The sequence below is a fragment of the Dermacentor andersoni genome, chromosome 6 (genome assembly GCF_023375885.2).
Source record: "Dermacentor andersoni chromosome 6, qqDerAnde1_hic_scaffold, whole genome shotgun sequence".
Taxonomy (NCBI): domain Eukaryota; kingdom Metazoa; phylum Arthropoda; class Arachnida; order Ixodida; family Ixodidae; genus Dermacentor; species Dermacentor andersoni.
In genome coordinates this window covers 178,849,879-178,863,662 of record NC_092819.1, presented here as the reverse complement: position 1 = coordinate 178,863,662, position 13,784 = coordinate 178,849,879, and the positions used below count along the sequence as shown (strand labels likewise).

Here is a 13,784-nt window from a genome sequence, read left to right as displayed (position 1 = left end):
GCCCCTCTAATTTGAACAAGGTAACAGACCGCTCTGCGCAAGAACTGACCTGCCGCGCAAAATCAGAAACCCCTTCTTCGAGTTCGGAGCACCTGCTTCGAAACATGCGAGAATGCTTAGTCAGATACAACGACAGTTATTCAAAATACCTTACAGGCCCAAAGAATGGGCATTGGGTAAGGGAAGCTTCAAAAATTTTACACAGTATAAAGACCAAACAATTATACAGAATGTAAATCACTTTGTTAATAATAATACAACGAAGAGTCAAGTTTACACAAGCTCTAAAATTCTCAGAACAAAAAAAAGAAGAAATAAAAAAGGCATACAAGAAGCAACACAGACAATTTTTTTTTAAGGTAAGAAATAAATGTTTATGTCGTGACGTAATTTTTACTTGTTAGCTTCAGCTACCAGGATATTGGGAAGGTCGTTCCACAAGCGGATGACACGTGGAAGCGCAGATGAGTTAAACGCGCCTGTTTTACCATAGATGCGTGTGAAAGAAAGATGGTTATGCAATCTTCGTGAGGTGAATGGAGAAACTTGCAGAGCTATTGGTGATGGCGTTGGCCCGTGAACATACTTGTGAAACAGCAATAAAAGTGCTACATCACGACGAGTCTTGAAAGAAGGAATTGATAAATTGTGTTGAATTTGCATTATACTTTTGTTGCTGTTCTAAGTTAGTGAGATGAATGGAGCGGCTCTATTCTGAACTGATTCTAGCATAGCGGTTAAATAAATGTAATGAGGGGACCTTATTAACTTCACTTCACTTCACTTTATTACCTTAAAAACCCCATTGGAGGGGTATTACATTCAAGCAAATTCAAGTTTAGGGCAAACGAATGCAAGATAGGCTAATTTGCGGACATTTGGCGGTGTCTTACGGATGTTCCGGTGTAAATATCTGAAGGTTCAGGAGGCATTTCTGGAGATGTTGTTGATATGTGTAGTCCAGAAAAGGTTTGATGTCAGCATTATGCATAGGTATTTGAAAGAAGTAACTAAAGACACAGGATTGTTATTAATATAGTATGAGAATTCGGAAAGGAAATGTTTGCGAGTGAAAGACATTACTTTACATTTATCTGGATTAGGCGACATTAGCCAGGTGCTACACCAACTGCTAATAACGTTGTTTGCATACCATTGTCTGCATATTACATTGCTTTGTTATGTACCACTCCTTTCTGTAATGCCCTAGGGCCTTGAAAGTATGTATAATAAACAAATAAATAAAAACATCCATTCACTGGGCTGGCTGTTCTATTCTCTGCCTCGTAATCTTCTCGCACTTGCTATCCAAGCGTCCTAGGACTCGTGCACTTTGTCTTCACATAGGTTATAATGCTCTACTCAGGCGAAGGCCAGAATATGCACGCGCTGTTATGGTTGGCGTGTAACACCCCGGGCAAAAAGGATGCTCAAAGACTATGTCTAATCGAAACGAAGGATGGATTCGTAATTTGCTATGGCTGTCTCGAGTGGTTGCCAGTCTGGCAGGCGCCCCACAGTGATGACAGGTCCCTTTGTGCATGCGACTCTAGGGAAGAACCCTTTTCACAAACTGTGCGACTCCAGGGGAGCACCCCTTCCGCAATTACTTTACATTTATCTGGATTAGGCGACATTAGCCAGGTGCTACACGAACTGCTAAAAACTGCCAAAAATTTAAAATTATCGTGACCTTATGGTCACGATAATTTTAAATTTTTTTGTGGTCATCAGTACTGCCAATTTCTCGGTAAAGTATACAATTGTCAGCAAAAATCCGCACATGAGAAGATATGTTATTCGATAAGTCGTTAATATATATCAGGAAAAGTAGTGGACCAAAGACACTGCCCTGTGGCACACCAGAAGAAACGTAAGAGAGCGAGGAGGAAGAATTGTTAACCACGATGAATGCTGCCAATTGGTGAGAAAGTTCCGAATCCAAGATAGCATTAGTGAATCAAAGGACAAAGAAGACAGATTAGAAATTAGTCGGCAGTGAGCTACATGATCAAAGGCTTTTGAAAAATCTAAAAACATGCAGTCAGTTTGCAGGTTTTTGTCCAGATTAAAATGTAATTCAGTCGTGAACTCAAATAGTTGCCTGTCACATGATAAAGCCTTCCTAAATCCATGTTTAGGCAGGGTTTACCACCAAGCACTACCAGCTAGACAGATAGATATAGCCCCCACCTCACCCCAAACTGAAACATCGCCAGGTAGTCGTCTGGCAAACACTGCAGACATAAACATTCCCCAGTCCGGTGCGATTGTGGCACATTTTTCCGTACAATACCCGAGTACTCTTTGCAAGTTATGTCAGGCAACTAGAGCAACACTCTCACACATATTGTGGGAGTGTCCTATTATATCAGCTAAAATGGCAGTAGCTCTGGAGGCTCTTGCGCCGAAGGGGGCCACCACTCTGCGCACTTCCAACCTCCAAATGGGAGAGTGGGCAGTCCAGCAGGCCTGAGAGGCGCCGACGAGGCAAGGCCTCAAAGTTTCCTCATGGGAGACCTGAGCCCGGGTCGTTAAACTTTGCCGGATTTAAAATGAAGTTGTTTCCATCTATCCACTCAAATGATGCTACTAGCACTTTTCTATGCTATATGGACTGCTGGGTACCTTCCATCTGCATGGAAAAAAGCCATTGTCATCCCACTTTTGAAACAGGGTAATGACCCCTCATTAGTTACAAATTACTGTCCAATAGCCCTCACAAGTTGCATCTGCAAGCTCTTCGAAAAAATGGCTAATTGGCATTTTCGGCATTTTCTGGAATCTTAACAAATTGCTTGACTCATGCCAGTGCGGTTTTAGGCCGGTCGACAACTCGCCATCTCGTTCGCATTGAGGGAAACATTCACAATGCCTTCATTCACAAACAGTTATTTCTATCAGTATTCCTCGATATGGAAAAGACATACAATACTACCTGGCATTACAGAATATTGAGAGACCTCTGCGAAATAGGAATTTGTGGAAGCATTTTTAACTTAATTCAGAGCTACCTTTCCAAGCAGCCATTCCATGTAAGAATTGGAAACACTTTGTCTAGGTAACTTGTGCAGGAAACTGGAGTGCCGTATGGTGGTTTACTTAGCTGTATCCTATTTATTATTAAAATCGATTCTTTACGTTCCTATAACCATGAAGCTTATCTTATTCTGCATATATTGATGACGTGCAGATAGCTTTCAAGTCATGCAACCTCTCCATCTGCCATTTCAATCCTGCGAGCACAGTGTCCATCATTTGCTGGAACGTTGCAGGCACGAAACAGAGGCCGAATGAAGTGCTTTAAGTTCGTAGAGGCCATCAGGGGTTACGAATGCTGTCTTTTCATGGTCCTGCTCATGCACCTCAATTGGCCGATATCGACTCTTGAGAGCCAGGGAGGAGAAAAACTTTGCACTTCGGAGTCGATCTAACGTATCGTCAATCCCGCTTAGTTACGCTGTTCAATTTACGGTAGTCGACGCAGAATCGAAGTGTGTTATCTTTTTTCTTAACGAGCACTACGGGAGACGCCCGTGGACTCCTGGAAGGCTGAATAACGTCATCTGAAAGCATCTCCTCTACTTGCTTCTTGATGATCTCTATTTCTTTTTGTGAAACTCAATACAGGTGCTGGCATACTGGTCTTGTGGCGTCCTCTGCTATGATTCTGTGCTTTGCAACAGACGTGCGCCGTACCTTCAAGGAAGTGGAGAAGCAGTCAGAAAAACCCTTTATCAGGGCATATATCTGTTTCTTTTGGGCTTCCGGGAGTCTCGGGTTGATGGTAATTGATCTGTTGACACTGCGGGTTCCTGGCAGGGCAGCTGACATTTTAGTTAGGCTGCATAATTCGGTCACTACACAGAACTCGTGGAAATAGGCAATAGCTGTTCCTTGTGCGATGTGTTGGAATTCATTTCCAAAATTCGTAAGTGCGACATTTGCACGGCCATCGCTTAAGATGAGTTTTGTGCCTTCTTTCTTTTTTCGCCTCAGTGCTGGGCTTGTAGACAGTGTTTGATCTGGGAGTGGTCACATGTACCCAGCACCTCCACCAGAAAAATGTATTGTAGATTGAAGATGGAGTCTTGCAAAATAGATGCTTCTCTTTAATGGCGGGCCAGAAGAAGAACGTGCAGCTTATGCGCTTCATTGTCTTTCATGGCGCCGACCTTTACACGCACCGTGCCACGGTGTGGGAGACCCACATCATTGTGTCAATATTAATCTGGAGGATTCTACTGTTACAGATGCAACCAGGCAGTCCCGTTATAAACATGGTCTAAGCATCAAACCTGTAATAACATATTAACAAAGTATCATTTTTTTTCCACGGACTACAGCTGACTGGAATTCCTTGCCACCCTTAGTCCTGTTGTTTAAGTTGTTTGTTCCGCCTAGCTTTATTCCAGGTATTGCGCATTACCTGCCATTGTTAACCCAATTAAATTTGTGTTATACTTTCCTCTTACTGTATGTACTAATGCTAAGTACCATTTTTTTTGCAGTAGAGAGAGAGGTAAGTGAGACACAAAAAGCAGGGAGCTTAACCGGCAGATAGATATCCAGTTTGCTATCTTGCACTTGGCAATGGGTAAGGGGAGACAGAAAGATGAAGAAAAATGTACATACATAGAAAGAGAGGGAGATTACAGAAATAAAAGGGAAACAAAAACGCACACACAAACACACACACATGAAGGAAGTCAGGAGTGTTACAGCTGTTTAAACAGGTCACTTGACCAGAAGAACATCAGTAGTGCCTTCATCACCTTCTGGTGCTGTAATTGTGTATTCCGCAATGCTTTGTACCCCTTCCTGCGTGGACCCTCGAGGTTCACGACATTGAATAAATAAATAATTAAATGTGTGTTGGTTAGAATGACGGGCGTTGAAGCAGCATGATGTTCATTGCCACAAACACAATCTGCATGCCTATCGGTGGCTAATTGACGCAATCTTTGCACATGCTTTTGGACTTAACGAAATATGCGCTGGTTTATTGCTGTTCCCTCAGTCTACGTTGCGTCATGATTTCGACCAGTCCTGTCGACCTGGATGAGCCTTGTACCAACAGAGGCAGCCCCGCCCGACACGGCACCATTCCATGTGTGCATTTGGCCGACATTGGAGAGTGCTCGAAGTGACAAAGTCTGCAATCAGGTCAGTCGGCGCAGTGTGGCCATGGTGCAGTCAACGCTCCTGTTGCACCGAAAACGACATGAAATGCTCGCTTGGGCGGCATCGATCATGAGAGGCCCCGATGCACACGCAACATGTGGCACTACGCAAGTCTCCCTAACAAATATACCAAATATTCGGAAAATCGAACAGTACAAATTAGATTTGCGAATCGAATCATGTAAACATTCACTATTCGACTCAACTCGGTGATATTGAAGTATTCGCACAGCACTAGTTTTAAACTTGCGTGTTGCACAGGGTTCCTCAAAGGGTTCTTTAAAACAGGCTCACCTTGTCGAAATACTCCTTTGCAATGGTGTCAGAGCTCTCCAAGCGAGACTCGGCCAAACATTCTCCATACAGCTGCAGCACCTCTGCATATGCACTGGTGACGCCGCCAGACTCCTGTGCAATGTAAGCAGCACTCGTCGCACATCTGGCATCATGACTAAAATACAAGCAGAAACAAACTGAAAATGTAAATTTTTTCCATAAAAATTTGAAGGTTTCAGTTATGAATCCTTCAAATCACCAAATATTTTACTCCACTTTTCAAGGTCTCCAAGCACTCCCTACACAAACCTCACAAGTGAAAGAACTACAGCTACACTTCCATGAAGCACTTAAAAAAACAAAATCCTAGCTTATTTTAACACTACTAGTAGTGCTGCAACATGTGTAGCGACTCCAGTCTCCAGTGGAACACCCTAAGGATTGAACGACAGAAAGCTGAGCTAGTTGGTAAGGATTCATTATGCAAAAAAAAAGTGAGGCATGCAGACAGGACACAAGAGTAGAGAAGTGGACAGTTCTACGTAGGGCAAATGGGACGGTGTATCAATCAGAAGCTAATGGAACATAAAAGGTCAATAACCGGTGGATCGCCTTCTAATCTTTCGCTGCATCGCCAAGATTGTAACTGCACGCCAGAGTTAGATGAATTCGCGATATTGTACAGGCATAAGAATGAAGCTATGTGTCGTATGGTAGAGGCGTGGCATATCTATAATGGTGGAAGTGCGTGCGTGAGTCAGCCTTCAATTACTTTAGATAAGGAAGAGATTAAGTGCCTTAACAGTTATCTCTCACGTAGACCGGCACGTGTACCCGACTGACACGTGGTGTTACCATTTCGGAGCTTGCGCAGATGAGTTTTGTGTCTTCTTTCTTTTTTCGCCTCAGTGCTCCCTTCAGTTGATAGTCGGCGTTCGTGTTGTCCACTTCTCTGCTCTTTTGTCCTGTCTGCATGCCTCACTTCTGTTTTACACTAACGATATCGTGCGTGAGAGTTTCTTCTAAAACCGCAGGCAATTCAACTGGTTGTAGAAATGTGCATGCAGCGCTTATTTAATCCTGTCACACCCAATCGTGGTGATTTAGCTGGAAAAGCCTGTAGACGCATGCACACAATTTCTATGCACTACGTGAGTCTTTTCCATTTTGTTTAATTTCTGGGCATTCTTATTGTGTCAAAAAGCATGCATGCTATGCAGTGAATGAGAGTTATCAAATGACCATCTGCAGTTTCAAAAACTGCTACTTGCAAACTCGCAAATGACTACACATGAACAGAGTGCACAATTAGGCCCGAGATCTTCGACGCCCTCCCATGCGTGGCGTCAGTGGGCGGCACTCTGCTGCCGGGCCGGTTCGGTGATTCGGCGGCTGATTCGGCAGGTTCGTAGAACAGCATGTACCAGTGGCGTAGCCAGAAATTTCGTTCGGGGGGGGGGGGCTCATGTTGCAGCTCGGCCTCCTCCTTAAAAGGAAGCTTTAGCTCGGGTGCTGTTATTTAAATACATTTAGAAGGGTAATTCGTTTTTCCTCGCAACAACTGCACCAAATTTGACGATGTTTGTTGAATATAAAAGAAAAACTTAAATTCTAGTGACTGTTGGTTTCGAATTTTTCATTTAGGCGGTCAATTCTATATTAAAAATTGGCCAAAATTGCAAATTTTCAGAGAACAGAACTATCAAGTTTAAAACTCAATAACCCAACAATGAAAAATGATAGCACAATTCTGTGAATTGCATCTAATAGTACATCTACAGCGGACAAAATGGATATGTTAAACATGAATCTAAAAAAAATATTACTATTATGGAAATACGACTTTTGCAGAACCCTTGTACACAATGTAACCAATTCACGCACCATACAAATTGACACACCAAATTTGTCCGCATTGACTTTCCTAATAGTTGCCGTTTACAGAACCGAGATATCTGTTCTTGGTACATAGCTATTATTTTGTAAACGTCGTGGTTCTATTTTCTTGAAATTTCAAATTTTTCAAAATACTTTATACAAAATTCAGGCCGTAAATCGAAATTCCGTTTCCAACAGACACTATAATTTACCTTCTCTCTCAAATGCAACAAATTTCATTAAAAGCGATTAGCAGGACTATTTTGTCGATCGCCGACTGTGTTCGCCGTTCCTTAAGTGTAGCCTGTTTCTGTGGGCACAGGTTTGCCCAATAAAAGTTAGTTTAGTCTTTCACAGTATTGCTCCTGTGTTCTTCATACGTCACTCCACGTGACAATAGTTTACTCACAACAGCTCTGCCATCCCCTATTTTGATTTTTTCATGCAACCCGGTTATAACAATTATCGGTTATAACAATGAAATTTTCCTCGCACCTGAATATTGTTTAAGTGGGTTCGACTGTATTCTAAACTATGACGTGAGAAAGACTGAAGCCGTAAAATATGGATGCAGCCTGAAATCAGTGAGAAGGGAACTTGTCATAGGACAAACCAAGATGTACGCACTAAAAGATAAGCAGGGTAATATCATCAGGAATCTCGAAGATATTTTATTTATTTATTTATTTACAGAATACTGCAGACCGGATCGGTCCAAGCAGGAGAGGGTACATACATTTGTTAGTAAGCACTATGCCTTAGGATCAGCAACAATGGTGAAGTTACAAGTTACACCCAGAAAATATAATAACAAAACTAAACAAGGTTACAAAGCAAATTCACTTTGTGAGAGTTCATGCCCCAAACACAGGTACATAGACAAAGAAGCACACTATGCACAGTTAATAAGTAATCATCATTTCTAACCATACATATACATACATATATACAGGCTCTCAAAAAGTTAGTAAGAGTAGTGGAAGCAGTGGAAGAATTCTATACTGACCTGTACAGTACCCAATGGAGTCAGGAAACCTCAATTAGAAACAAGAATGAACAGCATAAAGAAACTCCTATAACTAACGATGAGATCAGGAGGGCCATGTAAGACATGAAACGAGGAAGAGTGGCAGGAGAAGATGGAATAACAGTCGATTTATTCAAAGATGGAGAAGATATAATACTTGGAAAACTGGCGGCTCTTTATACGAAGTGTCTATTGACTGCAAGGGTCTCAGAAAACTGGAAGAATGCAAACATTATACTAATCAACAAAAAGGGAGACGTTAAAGAATTGAAAAATTATAGACCCGTTAGCTTACTCCTAGTATTATATAAAATATTTAGCAAAATAATCTCCAATAGAATAAGGGCAATTATGGATTTTAGTCGCCCAAGGGAACAGGGTGGCTTCCGAAAGGGATACTCTACAATGGATCCTATCCATGTCATTTAATCAGGTTATCGAGAAATCCATAGAGTAACAATCAGCCTCTCTATATGGCTTTCATAGCTTACGAAAAGGCATTTGATTCAGTAGAGGCACCAGCAGTCACAGAGGCATTACGTAATGAAGGAGTACGGACCGTTTACGTAGATATCTTAGGAAATATCTACAGAGATCCCACAGCTACCTTAATTCCACACAAGAAAAGTAGGAAGATACTTATAAAGAAAGCGGTCAGACAAGGAGACACTATCTCTCTAATGCTATTCACTGCATGCTTGGAAGAAGTATTCAGTGTATTAAACTGGGAAGGCTCAGGAGTAAGGATCGACGGCGAATACCTCAGCAACCTTCGGTTTGCCGATGGCATTGTTTTATTCAGCAACACTGCAGACGAGTTACAACAAATGATTGACAAGAAGGAAAGGGATTAACCGAGGGGCCTGATTTCTTTTTATTAGTAATATCATAAGAAGTGAACAAACACTGACACCAAGGACAACATAGGGGAAATTGTGCTTACTAAATGAAATAAAGCTATGATAAATTAATAGAAATTAAAGTGGATGGAAAAACAACTTGCCGCAGGTGGGGACCAAACCCACAACCTTTGCATTTCGCGAAGGTTGTGGGTTTGGTCCCCACAACAAAAAGGTTGTGGTAAGGCACTACTGTGAATTTAAATTTTCTGCAGTTGTCCATCACCAAGGAAATTGACATATGGTCTTGAGCTGGGATCTCTTCAAGGTCGCGTTCAATGAAAAGTCCCAAGTTAATAGGGGTGTGAGACTTCCCCATTTCAGCACATGCCAGCATACGCACAGGCCGCACAAACTGCTTGTCCATAATGCCGCAAGTGACACATACATAACTCATGTGAGGTCCAACCATCGGTCGTGAGCAAGACTAACTCAACTTTGCTTTTTAGAATCATTGCTAGATTACATTTTACCTCTTCCTTTTTAGTGCTGTACAGCCCCGGAATGAGCACTCTCGAAAATGTGTGCGCTGCATAGTCTGGCATGTTGAGGAATCCAGGCTCCTATACAATGCAATTGGGATGCATACTGCGTGTAATGAACTGGGCAACTAGGTTCGTCATCGCTTGCACTTTTGGAGAAGCCACCTTCATCTTAGGCTTAAGTTGTTGGCCACAGACAGTTCCGTGTTCAGGTTGCTTGCATTCTAGACCCAGCGTTCTATCAGCTGTTTGGCTCTCGTGGAATGTCTCGTAGATGACTGGATGCCTCTTTAAATGTGTCGCTAAAGTTGTTATCTTACATGCCGGTGTCCGTTGCACAGCCTTGCAGGTCAAACAGCGAGCCTCATTAGACGGGGGAATTCTGATGAAGTGTTGTTTCCACATTAGATTTCCAGTCGTGGCAGTGCTAGTCATGACATTGTAGGAGTACAAACAGGGCACAATGGTATGTTTGCATAATGCAAGAAAAGGGGCGCAAGGAGTGCAGACACGGACACATGAGAAATGGACAACACGAACGCCGACTATCAACTGAAGGAAGCACTGAGGCGAAAAAAGAAAGAAGACACAAAACTAATCTGCGCATGCTCTGGAATAGTCGCACCACGTGTCAATCAGGTACACGTGCCAGTGTACGTAAGAGATAACTGTTAAGGCAATTGACCTCCTTCTTATGTAAGGTAATCGAAGACTGACTCACGCGCGCACTTCCACCGTTATTGATATGCCATGCCTCGACCATAAGACGCAATATCTTCAGTCTTATGCCTGTACATTATCGCGTATTCATCTTACTCAGGCGTGCAGTTATAATCTTGGCAATGTAAGGAAAAATCAGAAGGCGATCCAATGGTTAATGACCTTTTATGTTCCCTTAGCCTCTGATTGATACACCACCCCGTTTGCCCTACGTAGAAATGACCACAGCTAAAGGGAATTTTAAATACCACACCCATATGCCAGTCAGTAAAATTGTTGTTCTTGATGTGCTTCACTGGGCAACTATGTGTTCTTTTCTTGCCTTTTAACTGCTCCTTTTTCCTTTGTAGGACAGCGCATATCTTACCTAGCTTATTGGGAGCAGTGAAAGCAACTAACAGCATATCTACTAGCAACTTCTTTAAGCCTGTGCGATACTGAATGAATGTACGGAATGGCTACTGATCTTTTTTGCTATAACTGCTTTCTGTAATCACATCTGTCCCTCTCGAAATCGACTTCTTTAGGTGTTCAGCCACAGTGGCCACTGCCACGCTAGAATAACCTGCTTGTAATAGGTGTCGGACCAGTGCATTAAAACTGGCGCACAATTTGTGCATGCACAATCTGGTGAGAGATAACTTAAGGCACGACAAGATGATTTCGTTTTTCACTGCTTTGGAATGTTTGGATTGAAAGTTTAGCAATGGCTTCGAAGATCTAGGGGAGTACTGGCAACACACGTGACTTTGTTCGAAGACCAAGGAAATGTCTAGAAACTCTATAACGCGTCTCTGAGAAAATTCCTTGGTAAACTTTAATCCTCCTTCATTAAGCTTAAATTGCTCACTTAGTGAGGTAGCAGCGGAATCAAATTCGTCCGTATGGCAGAAAATTAGGTGATCATCAGCATAACGAAATACCTTAACCCCTTGAGGGTCAATGAAATAAATATACGGCACCGTGAACAAAGTCCAAAATGGCCGATACCGTATATTTACGGCGCCATTTGTATGTTTAAAAAGCGCACCGATTTCCTAAGTTTTTCTTTTCTGTCATGTGCTGCCGCTATATGGGAATACAGGAAATTTTTTTCGCGTGCCTCCCTCTTTAGGATTTTGTTGCATGGTTTGTTTTAGCGCTAGTTCGCTGCCGCGCAACTATATAGTACCGCTTGCGCATTGGCACGCGCGCGGGCGGGTGGCAGTTTGGGTTTTGTTCCGCGGGCGGTTTCAACTTTTTGCGCTTGCGAAACTGATGGCTATCTCGTTACTAATCACTCAAAGGGCGACCACTAGTTTATCGCTAGTTTATTGCTCATGGGGGTGTGCATAGGAAGGATGCGGCCATGCATGTGTTTCCGTTGATATATATATATATATATTTTTTTTTAGACTCGCGACAACTACCTCTGGTTGGCGATAAGTTGAAGATTAGCGGAAGTTTGCCACACGCCTTGCTTTTTTGATGGCCACACAACCACACAGTTTTTTTGAGTGCACACACCTACGCAGATCGGTTACGCTGTGGATGTACATATTAGCTAGTGTAAGAGCAGGAACATTTGAGTCGGGCGAAATATTCTAGAGTGCGCATTTTCAATGCCTTCAAATATAACAATGCGTAAAATTTTAAATTATTATAAGTTTATTTCCTTTTTTACCGTTGTTGTTCATCAATGAAGAGTACATATATACCAATGCAAAGTATTTTTTTCTCACTTTACGGTCACTCTCGAAAAATTACGGTAAATGTTTTTCGAAATACCTCCCTAAGAAGAATTCGAATTTGCAATAAAAAAAATCGACCCTCAAAATGTTAATTCAACCCGCTGGTTATCTTGATTAATGTCATTGGTCCCGTCAGTGTTGAATTAATGAAAACATTACATTAAGCCTGCAGGACCTCATTAACATCGTCACTCCAAGCGGTTTGTGCGGTACCTCGTGCTGCTGGCTCAGCTGCCTCAGCAGGGTCCACAGGGTGTGCTGGGCTTCAGTGCAGTCGCCCTGTGCCAGCTGGATTCGCGCCTCCTCCAGCCGCCACCGGCTTGCCTGGTCCGGGGCACAGCACTCCAGCTGCCGCAGTGCTACACGTGCCAGCTGTAAGATGTCAAGAGGCACACTGCACTCACCCCGCCACCATGACGGCAGCATAGAACTTGCAAGCTTTCCCTGGCTTGTCCAGGCCTTGGCCGACTGCTTCAGACGTCTGACAAATGCATACCAGTTGGCAAGAGCTCCACAAGAGGCAAATGCTATAAAATTGTCAAGTACAAGAATGCATTTTCTGATGCGTTGTGTGAAGACCAAAGAAAGCTTGTCTACTAGAGGTGCTTATGCTACATGCTTACACGTGAAGGATAAATCAAACTCTAATTCACTGTTTCCCAGTCGTCCTTCTACGCTCTTGACATAAAGCGTGAACAATGGAGACGCGACATCCTTGCGCCAGTCCATGGTGAATTTCCACCACTTCATTAAATTCTTGGCTTTCCCATAAAATTTGCACTCAGTTGTCTGTATATATATCTCCCTCGGAAGCTCCATGAAATCGTCACCTATGCCTTTGTGCTTGAGGATGTCCCATAATGATTCCCTGTCTACATTCTTGTAGGCTCCCTTAATATCTAGAAATGCAATCCATAAAGGTCTATTCTGAGCTACTGAAATAGTTATACACTGAGTTAGTACAAACATATTATCCTCTAAGCACCTGCCTGGCTTGAACCTATTCTGCATTTCCCCCAGTACATCATTTTTCTCCACTCATTGAAATAGTTTTATTTTGATGGCTTGCGATGCCACTCTATATATTGACACGTGTACTTATTTGTCTTTCTCCGGTGACTGTTTTTCACAAATGTTAAACGTAATCTCTTGGCGCAGAATATGCCTGCATGTATCAGAAGTCTCTCTAATGTTTGACGATTCTATCCGTTGTCTCTTGCTGCCTCGTTGTCTGTTGTTGGCAAACCTTGTGTAATCTGATTGCATGTGCCACATGAATTGTTTAGTACTTTCTGGAAAGCATGCAGGCACCAGCAATTATGCTGGAACCTTCGACAAGTCATGTATAGAAGCCAATGCGCTTGACCCGCTGATCAGATTTTCGATGATCGCTGACTGTACTCACTGAAAACTGTAACCTGGGGCTGTATTCTGTAGCGGTTCGCTTTGGAACCGGTTCGGTCTGGCTGTTGCCATTGGTCGACACTTCGTTGTCGTCATCCCTTGTGGGCGGGACGACAAATTTTGTTGACGTCACACAAGTTGTCAATCATCTGGTAAGGAACCGGTTCCCTGCTACGAGAGGAAC

General features: G+C 42.7%; 1 protein-coding gene across 1 annotated transcript in view; it reads right to left on the bottom strand.

Annotated features, from left to right (window-relative positions):
• Positions 1-13,784, bottom strand: part of tefu (Serine/threonine-protein kinase tefu) — a 297,846-nt gene that overhangs the window by 211,812 nt on the left and 72,250 nt on the right. The window contains exons 10-11 of the mRNA XM_050172366.2: positions 12,410-12,568; positions 5,479-5,592 (exon numbers count right to left, since the gene is read on the bottom strand). Of these exons, the coding sequence (XP_050028323.1) occupies positions 5,479-5,592; positions 12,410-12,568 (273 nt within the window). The remainder of the gene's footprint in view (positions 1-5,478; positions 5,593-12,409; positions 12,569-13,784) is intronic.